This window comes from Stomoxys calcitrans, chromosome 2 (genome assembly GCF_963082655.1).
Source record: "Stomoxys calcitrans chromosome 2, idStoCalc2.1, whole genome shotgun sequence".
NCBI lineage: Eukaryota > Metazoa > Arthropoda > Insecta > Diptera > Muscidae > Stomoxys > Stomoxys calcitrans.
Window position 1 is genome coordinate 107,068,136 of NC_081553.1, and position 12,631 is coordinate 107,080,766.

The 12,631-nt window shown below is 42.6% G+C and overlaps 1 protein-coding gene across 1 annotated transcript; it reads right to left on the reverse strand.

Moving 5' to 3' along the window:
• Positions 1 to 11,364: 11,364 nt before the first annotated feature.
• On the reverse strand, positions 11,365 to 12,420 carry LOC106084615 (rho GTPase-activating protein 17-like). Its single transcript, XM_059361580.1, has 2 exons — positions 11,745 to 12,420; positions 11,365 to 11,636 (listed from the first exon to the last, which is right to left on the reverse strand). Exons 1-2 carry the CDS (start codon positions 12,418 to 12,420, stop codon positions 11,365 to 11,367), a joined length of 948 nt encoding a protein of 315 aa, XP_059217563.1.
• Between the last annotated feature and the right edge of the window lie 211 nt (positions 12,421 to 12,631).

Below are 12,631 nucleotides of genomic sequence, written 5' to 3' on the forward strand. Positions count from 1 at the left end.
ATTTTTTACTGAGCATCGCAATATGGGGCTCAAATAAAGGTATTTTGGATTAAAATACGAATTTGATATCCACATTTAGGACCATGTATTTAGGGCATCACCCCTTCCCAGAAACAAGGGTAAAAATTTTTGGACCATGACAATATTTGGCTCAAATGAAAGGTATTTGAGATTAGAAAACGAATTTGATAACCAATTTTGGGACCATGTGTTTAGAGGACGCCTCACTTGTAAACTCCCCTTAAACCAATGGCAATATGGGGTTTACATAGATGGCATTTGAAAGAAGAGCACGATGCTGATATTTTTTCAGGGCCAAGTGGCTGGGGGACCACCTCACCCCCGAAAACACCCCTAAATCAGACATCAAGAGAATATCGGGCTGAAATAAAGTATTTTTAGAATAGAGTACACCTTAAATCCAAACTTAAATAATAAATAAAGATCATATGGTACTCAGGCAAAGATCATATGGTACTCAGGCAAAGATCATATGGTACTCAGGCAAAGATCATATGGTAAAGGCACTTATATTGTTAAACTGTTAGTCAAGGGATATACTATTTTCGTAGCATGGTATTTCACTAAAAGCTCTTTAATTGTGGAAAATGAATATTCAAACGAAAATTTTGTTGTATGTAAATGAAGGCGCAGCGGAGCGGGCCCGGTGCACATAGAAAATAATAAATTTTACATTTGTTTAAATTTAGAAAAATTGTCTTTTGCGTAAAATCTTCTGCATTATTTCATTCATTTCATTCTACACGCCAAACTTCTGTCAACCCATCAAAAATTTAACTTGGCACAGTTGTTGGAAGTCATAACAGAACACTTTATTCAATTAAATCGGATGAAAATTGCAGCTTTCAGGGGCTAAAGCTCTCAAATCGGGACATCGATATATATGGTCTTAACGGAATACCGCACACAAATTTTTAGCCAAATCGGACAAAAATTGCGACTTCCAGAGGCTCAAGAAGTCAAATCAGGAGATGGGTTTATATGGGAGTTATATCAGGTTATTGACTGTACTTGGCCCAATTGTTGAAAGTCATAACAGAACACTATGTGCAAAATTTCAGCCAAATCGGACAAAAATTGCGTCTTCCAGAGGCTGATGAAGTTAAATGGGAAAATCGGTTAATATGGGAGCTATATCCAAATTTGAACCGATATGGCCCATTTGATATTGAGACGATCTAGAATATATATAATTTATGCGGTCGCAGATCATTATTTCTAGGTGATACAAACAGAATGACTATGTTAGTATACCCCTTTCACATGGTGGTGGGTATAAAAATGCTCAATTTATAGGGTCATTGCACTATATCGGGAGATCGGTCTATATGACAGCTATATACTAATATAGTCCAATCTGCAACACATTTGGCAGTAATGGGTAGGGGTCTACCAGAACACACTGTGCCAAATTTCATCGAATTTGGGTAATGAATGGATCTTTTATGGCCTCAATACCATATATCGGGAGATCTGGCGATCGGTCTATAAGGCAGCTATATCCAAATATAGTCCGATCTAAGCCACACTTCACAGAAATGGATTGGGTTCTACCAGACCTTTCATCAAATCGGATGAAAAATTATCAATTTATTGCCTCAAGACTTTTAGTCTGGATATTGGTCTATATAGCGGCTATATATAATTAAAATCCTTTTTTATGGTGTCAGAAGGTGAATGTGAAATCATTAAAAATGTCTAGGAAAATGTTTTTATACCCAAGATATCTGGAAATTTTTCAATACCCAGCTTTTGCAAATTGCAAATTTTGCCCATGAACATTTCACTAAGGAACAGGGGCAAACTTCTCACATATCAATGAGTGCAGTCCGATTCAAGTTTAGGATCAATGATAAGGGTCCTCCTTTTTATGACCGAGTTCGAACGGCGTGCCGCAGGGCGACACCTCTTTGGAGAGAAGTTTTACATGGCATAGTACCTCACAAATGTTGATAACATTAGGAGGGGTAAACCACCGCTGAAATTTTTTTTTTCTGATGGTCTCGCCAGGATTCGAACCCAGGCATTCAGCGTCATTGGCGGACATGTTAACCTCTGCGCTACGGTGGTCTCCACTCAGCTTTTGGGTACAAATGGGTAAATACCCGGGTATTTACCCAATTTACCAGGTATTTACCCAAGGCCCATCTCTATCCTTGCCGAAAGTTGTGAAAAATTGTGGCACGAAAATGTTAATTCCATTTTTTTTTTTTTTGTAAAAATAAAAATGTCAAAATGTTCTGAGCACGATTACTCTCGAAAATGTCTAACCATCCAATGAAGATGTCAGCTTGCACCTGGCACAGGCCAGAAATCGTCGTTTAAAGTGCTTATATAGCAGTCCAGTCGTCAGACCGTTTTTTTCGTCAGACCGTGCAGACAAGCTGATGCATACGCCTTATCAGCATGTTACCTCCGGTCTTCAAATGTTCAGCGGCACACCATCGGTTCATGCTGCCTTGTTGTTCTTCTGTCGGATCACTTGGACCTTATTCTGATTAGGTTGGGTTAGAATTGGTACTGTGGCATCGTCACCGTCGTATAATAGCAGCTGTGATGTTCTTTCCATATCCCAAACACACTATCTGTATCAGTTACCACATTTCCATATTTGTCTCTGCAGGGGGATGTGTCTGCACCAAAGCCATCGGTTTGACGTGTTAGGTTAAGTTTATGTGGTAGTCTGTCATTAGAACGTTTCGAACGTTTTCGTCCTTTATGATACCACAGGAAGAGGAGAAAAAAGACGCCTTCTAGTTCCTACCGTTGAATCATCCAGATCGCTTTAAAAAGACCAACAATTTGCGAGTGTTCACACACACAGCAGATGTTCTATAGTCTCTTTTTTCTCGACGTGCTCACAGCTCCAGCAAAAATCTTTACTTGCAACCTTCAGTCTGTCAGCAAGTTTTCCGATCAGACAGTGACCTGTCGTGACGGCCACAATGGCCGAGACGTCTTTCTAGGCAGTGATAGTAAAGCGGTAGACTTCTTCAACTCTAGACAAGGCCACATAATTTTAGAATGCCCATTACCCTCTCTCCGTGACCATCTATCATTCGTTTTCCCTCGGGGCCCGATCCTGAAGACTTAGCTTACATGTCGCATACCCAGCTCTCCCGGAATGTGTAAGGCAGTTCCTAGTTTCGCAAGCTCGTCCGCCCCACAATTCTCTGGGATATCTCCGAGGCCCGGCACCCAGAAAAGGTGAATTTTGAACTGTTCTGCCATCTCGTTGAGAGATCTGCGACAGTCGAGTGTGGTTTTCGAATTCAGGCATTCTGAGACAATGCCAATCATCGTTATGACATTGCATCTTAGCCATTCCAACACTTATTTAATCGCAAAGGTCTTCGCTTGACACACACTGCAGTGGTCTGGTAACTTCTTCGATATGACCAGTCCAAGTTCTTCAGAGTACATCCCAAAGCCCACCTAGTCGTCTAGTTTGGAACCATCTGAATAGAAGTCTATGTAACTTCTATTATCAGGGATATTGTGGTCACAATCGTTCCTACCACGAAAAGTGGTGGAGTACTTGTTATCAAATAGCGGCTCAAACATTGTGTAATCAACACTACCTGGAACACGCGGCATTAACCAGACCAAAAACTAACCTAAGCCAGACCAAACCTAAGCTTCCTTATCCTCCCAGCAGTGGTTGCTGCAATTTGTCTAGATACGATGTCCTGAAACATTAGGTGTAGCACTAAATTCATTGCATTAGATGGTGTCGTCCTCAGTGCGGCTGTGATGCACAAACAAACCATCCTCTGAATACGGATGAGTATTAAACAGTAGGTGGAGTTTTGAATCGCCGTCCACCAGACCACAACAACATATAGCATTTTAGGTCTGGCATGACACGCCATATTTTGCTAATAGCTCTCCTGCCTGTGTATAGCGTAAAAGTTGTCTCTCTTGCCCCTCTCAAAATGTTTGATTTGAAGTCCAATTTTCTGTATAGAAAAACTCTCATTTATTTGGCGCTTTCAGTAAATGGAACATTCTCTACGCTCAGGGAGACAGGTGCCCCTGCAGGTGACTTGTATTTCTTGCTGATAAGAACTGCTTCTGTCTTGCACGGATTTACGATTAGACCACTTTCTGTTGCCCACTTTGCTGTCGCACGTAGAGCTTCCTGAAGTATATCTCTAAGAATGCTGGGAAACTTTCCCCTAACCGCATTTGCCAATTCACCAGCATGTGTGCATACATCAGCACCTTTTCTTCCAGAGACAATAACATTTAGTTAATTGCTATGTACAGATCATAGGCCTGCCGTAAAGCACCTTTTAGTAAGGAAATTATTAACAAACTTTCTTACGGTAGAGTTGATGCCTAGAAACTCCAACTGCTTTATGGTTAACGTCGGTTTTACAGTATTGAAAGCACTTTTGATGTTAAGAAATGCTACCACTGTGTATTCCATGAATTCTCCATGTAGCCGACTAGGTCATGGAGGGCTGTTTCAATGGACTTGCCCTTACTATACGCACGCTGTGGCGATCTCCAGGGATCTTTGACCTCTGATATGTTTCTATCAACCTCTCAAGAGTCTTCAGCATAAAGGATAACAGACTAATAGGACGAAAATCTTTCGCCTTTGTGTGGTAAGGTTTTCCAGCTTTCGGAATGAAAATGACCTTAGTGTCCCTCCATCCCACTGGTAGGTATATATGACATGCTGATACAGGCAGAGTAAATTTGTCTAAGGCAAGGAGCCAGTCTATAAGACACAGGCAAGGAGCCAGTCTATAAGACGCAGGCAAGGAGCCAGTCTATAAGGCACAGCCTGTAATTCAGCCGGTGATACATCGCCAGGGCCTGGCGACTTCAAAGAGCCGAAACGTTTTATCGCCCAAAGGATCTTCGACTCAGACACAATTTACCCAATAACACTCAACGAATGCATACCAGTGACAACCTATTTTGACATCACGTTGTCCGTTGGAGAGTTTCCAGCGAAATATGTATCAACGAGTATTTCTAGTGCTCCCTCATTAGACTTTGTCCATACATTCTCTGACTTCTGAATGTATCACACTGTAGTAGGTCTCGATGATAGGATCTTCCTTAGTCTAGAGGCCTTAGATGTATCCATCACGGAGCTGCAGATTTCAACCCATGATTTGTTTGAGCCTTTCTCAGCTTGCCCTAGTATTTTCTTAGCTCAACCTTATAGACGTCCCGATCATGTGGTGCCCCTGTGGCTTTCGCTCTGTTGATGAGTTTTCTGCAGGCCTTCGTTCGACCAACTAGATCTGGGTTCCACCGCTGGTCGCTGTTTGCCCCTTGGCTTGTCACTAGGACTTGCTAACACAAGCGACTCGTGTAGGGCCTTCGTGATGCGCTTGATCATTATGTCTATGTCCTCCATAGTTTCCTTTTCTAGTCTAGAAAGGAAAGTCGTGCAGAATGTGTGTTGAAATGTATCTCAATCCGCCTTTGAGCTTTTTAGCCAAGGGACCATTTCTGCAGAATATTCGCCAAGGCTGAAACTAGTATAACGATGATCGGAGAAGTTGTGGCCATCCAAAACTTCCCAGCCGCATATCATTCCGCTTACATCTTTCGATACAAAGGTAATATCTAGTACCTCCTGCCTGTTCCTGGTAATAAAGGTCGGTTTATTCCCTTTATAACAAATCGCCGGATTCCAGCTTATAATATATTCGATGAACAGTGACCCCTTTCATGTGATGTGCATTAGCACCACTTCCTGCAATGGGACTCTTTTCCCTGCAGCAGGGGCTTCAACAGGCAACTTAAGGCTTGAAGGCGGCATATCTCAATCGTGTGCTATATATAGAGAAGCTAGTCAGACTTACTATTTTGAAGGCTGGCTACTTCTGAGTCTTCAGTGCTTAGCGATGGAAGAAAAAAAAACATTCAGACTGGTCTTTGCAAGAATACATACACTAAGTGTACCATTCACCGTACACTTGAGTAGTTTAAATCCCGTAATTCTTAGTCTTCGAACCAGGCCTCCGTACACCCAGGGTTCCTGGATAAGAACTACGTCAAATCCCCTTGCCATTAAAATGACCTTTAGTGCCGCCGAAGCGGCCTTACAGCGGCGGACCATAGTCAGGATTCAGAATTTTACCACTATTGCACTAGCCTCGTCTTCTGAGTCTGCCAGGAAATCATCCTCACAAGATTCGTTCGATCTTTGTCATAATGAGTTTCCTTACGCATCCAGTGGCAGTTGCGAAAGCAGTGTAGTCTCTCTTCCTCAGGGCACTGGACACTTGCGACGTGGACGATTCTTCCATGGATGCTTTACTAGCTGCTACTGTCGATTTCCGTCCTTGCCCGTTGGCGCACACTGGAAGATCCACCCACACAGGATATGCCGGGTCCCGTCGCGACGTCTTCCTCTCCAGTTTCTATCGTGGCAGGGCGATTTCTAGTCTTCAGCAATCGGCCTGACCTTAGAGATTTGGTAGTTGTATTTGATTTGTCGGTCAAAATTTGTCGAAATACGGAACGTTTGGGTAAAATCCTTCCAGCCAGGATTTTATTACATACAAGTTGGTAGTACATTATGTATATATTTTGTATCCTCCGTAGCGCAAAGGGTAGCATGTCAGCCTATGACCCTGAACGCCTGGGTTCGAATCCTGGTGAGAACATCAGAAAAAAATTTCTGCGGTGATTATCCCCTCCTAAGCTGGCGACATTTGTGACTTATATATACCATTTGGTAAAAACATCATTCCACAGAAGTTTCGCACTGACGCACGCCGTTCGGACTCGGCTATAAAAAGGACGTCCCTTATCATTTAGCTTAATCGGAAAGCACTCATTGATATGTTTGCCATTGTTCCTTAATGGAATGTTCGTGGACAAATTTTTATTAAATTTATCACATGGATTTTTCATGGGGATTTGCCCAAGCTATAATTTTGGTTAATAATCATCTCGATTCAATTACACTTGTTTTTTGTTATTCTTTCCCTCTTCTTTCCGTGGAATGGACATTTCTTCCCTCTCCTTTTCTCTCCTTACACTTCTTCGCCTTGCATGTTATTGCTTACTGCATTGTTTTTATGTATGGTGTAATTTAGAAACATTTTCCATTTGATTCATGGGCTCCTTGGAGGAGGCTAAGTATCTCTATGGCATCGTGATAAGGTGTGCATTCTTCGAGCATTTTGGTCAGCTGAGTGAAATATGCCTTTGCTGTTCCTTTCGTTTTCGCTACATGTTTGCAACGCATATAAATGTGCAAACCTTTACTGAAATAAGATATTGTCATCATCTAGCAACACAGAATTGGATACCCAGCTGTCTCAAAGTCAGGAAGTATATTGTTTGAGAGCTCTACTATGGAAACTATCGTAGCGCAGAGGTTAGCATGTCCGCCTATGACGCTGAACGCCTGGGTTCGAATCCTGGCGAGACTATCAGAAAAACTTTTCTGCGGTGGTTTTCGCCTCCTAATTCTGGCAACATTTGTGAGGTACTATGCCATGTAAAACTTCTCTCCAAAGAGGTGTCGCACTGCGGCACGCCGTTCGGAATCGGCTATAAAAAGGAGGCCCTTATCATTGAGCTTAAACTTGAATCGGACTGCACTCATTGATATGTGAGAAGTTTGCCCCTGCTCCTTAGTGGAATGTTCATGGGCAAAATTTGCAATTTGCATTTTTTTACAAGGGTGAACGGGGCACCCATTCTGTATGCGATTATTCTGTTTATTCTGGCTAAAAACATCAATACAACATTACTTTCAATGCAACATGTGGTGAAGAATGCAGCTTATGCTTCGCATTACAAGCCTATGAATCTTTGCAAATTCTGAAGAATGGATCATAGATTTATAGCGTTGGTTGTTTTTTGCCTTTGCATTTTTTTTTAATAAAATGGACAATATCGGTTCAGATTTGGATATAGCAGGATTCATTGATGTAAGGTTATTGTTTGTGACTTTTTTCCCTTGACCCCGATACCCCATTTTTGAAAACGACAGATCTCGGAGATGGGTGCACCGAAATTTTACATGCCACCTTATGGTACCCAAAAAACACGAAAATGGTATAAAATTTTGGCCACCTGGGGGGACGCCCTATCCAAAACCCACCCAAACGGACATGTTTACCGATTGCGACAATATCGGTTTCAAATGAAAGGTATTTTAAAGTTGAGTACGAACTTGGCATTAAAAATTTCAACATAAGTGTCGGGGGGATCTCCACCCCCAAAAACACCACACAACGGGACACTTACCGTTTTGCGCAATATGGGTATCAAATGAAAGGTTTTTAAAAATAGAGTGCAAATCTGACATAAAAACGGTTCCTTGGTGTCTGAGGGACCCCAACCCTCCAGAAGGACATATTAACCGATTGGGAAAAATATGGATATCAAATGATAGGTATTTGAAAGAAGAGCAAAAAGCTGATTTAAAAATGTATTCCTTGGTGTTGCCACCCCACCCTATAAACTCCCAAAATTAGACATATTTGTGGATTATGGCAAAAAGCGGCTAAAAAATCTGTTTTATGACCAAATGTTTCAGGGACGCCTCACCTAAACTCTCCCTAAACAATAGCCCAAATGTGTCTTTTTTTGAGTAGAGTATGAATCTGATATCCATTTTCGGGGCAAAGGGTTTGGCTACTCCAATCCACCACTGAAACCAAGAAAATTAAATAGATCTAACATCCAAACTTTAAAGGGTGGACTCTCCCTTACCCTATTTTCAAAAACGCCAGATCTCGGAGATGGGTGGGGTAATTTAAGTGAAATTTAGTTAATTTATAATAACTCAAAAACAGAAATTTGGTATCCTTATTTAGGGTGGGGTATCTAGGGAGGGCCACACCACCTCCAAACCCAGCTAAATGAAAATGTAAATCAATAATGACAATATAGGGCTCAAATGAAAGATATAGAGACTAGAGCACGAATCTGATATATGACGGTCCACCTCACCCCCCAAAATACCACCATACCGGACATATTTACCGACCATAGCAATATAAGGCTCAAATGAAAAGTATTTGGGAGTAAAGCACCAATATGATACCCACACTGAGGCGAATGAGGGTATCATATTGGTGCCGTAGGCTCGAAATGGGGCCTGAATACTAGAATAGTACACTGGCTCTAAAGGAGCGTGATTAGACCAATACTTACTTACGCCTAAGTAGTATGGTGGACTGCTATGGAGAAAAAGTGCTACATAAGGACCATACAACAGGTTCAGAGAACATGTTGTCTTGACAAAGGCGGAGCGATGAGGGCCACGACCACTAGGGCACTGGAGATTGACTATTCTAGATATCCGACCCATTGACATACAGATTAAGTGTGAGGCAGCCACTACGGCTATGAGACTTAAGGCGATGGGAGAATGGGTTGAGGATGGGAGAAGCTCATACCATCACGGTATAAGGAAACCTACGACGATAGGAAACCTGGAAGGAAGTGGAGAGGTTTCCGATCGAATACCTGAGATCAACCTTGAAGTCGAGTGCGACGCATTGCTGTCATCGGCATAGTCTTGGATTAACGGAATCCTAGTATTGCCATCTGGAAGATCATGTTACACGGATGGATCAAAGCTAGAGGACAAAGTGGGCCTGGGGGTTAACATTGAAAACCCAGGGACTGAGCTCTGTTTTAGACTGCCTGACCATAATACGGTCCGGCAGGCGGAGATCTGGGCGATCACGCAATGCGTGAAGTGGTGTGGTGCTAATGCGAGGACGTCGAGTGTGAACATCTTTACCGACAGTAAAATTGCCATAAGGGCAATAACAACCAGGACGGTAAGGTCGCGAACAGTCTTGCAGTGTAAGAAGGAAATTAACGCCTTCTCTGTGGATGGCAAAATCCGCATCGTTCGGGTGCCGGGCCATAACGGAGTAAGGCGAAATTAAAGAGCAGACGATTTAGCGATGAAGGCTAGAGGACTGCCGTCAGTAAACTTGGTTAACCGAAGCCTTTCGGGTCAATGCAGTCCGAGTTAAGAGAGTGGGCGACGAGTGCGCATGCAACATTGTGGAAAAGCGAAACGGTCGGTAGTACGGCGAAAATCCTATGGGGGGATCCAGATCGTGAGAAGACGAGGATATTACTGAAAGGAAGCAAGAAGGAGATCAGTATAGCTATAGGTATCATAACGGGACACATAGGACTACGAGCTCACTTATGTCAAATCGGTGCTGCAAGTGATAGTAAAGGGTGATTTTTTTGAGGTTAGGATTTTCAAGCATTAGTATTTGACAGATCACGTGGGATTTCAGACATGGTGTCAAAGAGAAAGATGCTCAGTATGCTTTGACATTTCATCATGAATAGACTTACTAACGAGCAACGCTTGCAAATCATTGAATTTTATTACCAAAATCAGTGTTCGGTTCGAAATGTGTTCATTCACCGTAACGTTGCGTCCAACAGCATCTTTGAAAAAATACGGTCCAATGATTCCACCAGCGTACAAACCACACCAAACAGTGCATTTTTCGGGATGCATGGGCAGTTCTTGAACGGCTTCTGGTTGCTCTTCAATCCAAATGCGGCAATTTTGCTTATTTACGTAGCCATTCAACCAGAAATGAGCCTCATCGCTGAACGGTGAATGAACACATTTCGAACCGAACACTGATTTTGGTAATAAAATTCAATGATTTGCAAGCGTTGCTCGTTAGTAAGTCTATTCATGATGAAATGTCAAAGCATACTGAGCATCTTTCTCTTTGACACCATGTCTGAAATCCCACGTGATCTGTCAAATACTAATGCATGAAAATCCTAACCTCAAAAAAATCACCCTTTATGTGTAGGGCATGCGGGGAAGATGATGAGACGTTGGAGTATTTCCTTTGACTTTGCTCGGCTTTCGCGTCCAACAGATACCGGTACTTAGGTGGGCACACAATATAACATATAAACCACCTTAGGGGAGTGGTATTGAAAACAATTAAGGATTTTTGTAGCACGGAATTCCTAAATTAAATTTTTTTTTATAGTTTTTAGAGCGCACAACAAGCCGATTACTGGCTTAGGTGTATGTCCATAGTGGCATGGGCAGATTAATATCTGCACCCTCTTTTCAACCTAATCTATCCCAACCTTTTTTTATCAAAGAAAATTTTACTGAAATTTTGTGTAAAGCAGGAATTTTTGGTTTAGACCAAAAAGTTTTGGGAGGCGACTTGCTGTTCGTACTATGGTTAATTAATAAATTTTAAAAAAAGTTTTTTTTTTTATAAAAATATAACATTTTATTAACTACATAAAACAAAATAAAAATACATAACAACAATAATTAACAAAATTCAGTTATTCAGTCTTAAGATTATAGCCCTTCGTCAAGCTTCGGTCGACTTACAAACGGAATAAGCGAAGAATAGAAGCAGGTAAGTAATTGGGACTGGGTTCATCCACGGGAGTGGCAGGAGGAATGTAGCTATTGGTTGGCGCAGCAGCAGATGGTGCTGGAGGTGGGACATAAGTGTTGGTGGGTGCTGCTGCTGTTGCTGGTGGAGGAATGTAAGAGCTTGTGGGGGCTACTTCTTGTTGTTGTTGGGGTTGAGGTTGTGGTTGTGGTTGTGGTTGAGGTTGTGGTTGTGATTGCGATTGAGGTTGTGGTTGTGGTGGAACGTAGGAATTGGAGGGAGCAGCCGATGAAGGGGGAATGTATGAGCTGGAGGGACCTGCCATGCCACCAGCTGATCCGAAGTTTGAGGAACTGGGAGCTCTGGGACCTTGTGAGGCAAAGTTCAAGACGGGAGCAACACCACCATTAATGGATCTAGCGTTACCGCCCAATCCGTCGTATTGACCCTGGATGGCACGCTGGGCATTGGCAGCATCTTCGGCTGTGCGATATTTAACAAAGTGCACTTCGGGCTTATTGTTGCTGCTGTGGTTGATGCTGTTCAACTTATTGGCCAAGTCTCCAATGTCGGCTTGTTTGTTCAAGACATAGATGGCAGTCTTTTGTTCACCAGCTTGTTTGGCCAAGGCAAGGGCAGCATTTTCCAAACCACGATTTTCGGGCCCCCTAATGAAAACCACACGAATACCTTGTCTCAGAGAGTTGGCAGCTTGCTGGGCGGCATCATTGTCACCAAATTCATTCTCATCGGCGGTGTAAGTAAAGAATTCCTTTTCGAATTCTGCTTGTGGAGCAAAAGAGCCAGCATTTTGAGCAACACCACCAAAGTCACCGCCTTGGGGGGCACCACCGCCAAAACCAGCATCTGAACCAGGGGCAAAAGCACCTTCGGAACCCACATCCGCACCGCCACTTAAACCAGCACCGCCAGCATCGGATCCAACACCCCCTACAGCACCTTCAGATGTCTGTCCATTCGATGGCTGGTAGTTGTATTGGGCACAAGCCACTGCTACTAAACACAAAACGATTAGGGTACGCATTCTGCAATCGTCCAAGAGCTTTCGTTTTCAGCGAACAACACGTTGAGAATGATGTCGACAATCCGAATGTTCAAGATTTTATAGTTTTGGATAATTTATGTTGCCATCAGCTGATAGCTGTGGCTACTACGACTGATGCCACCGTAGTCAACATTGGTCAATTAAAAGTGTAACACTATTGGCCAAAAATGGTTTGTTTATGCCTTTTACG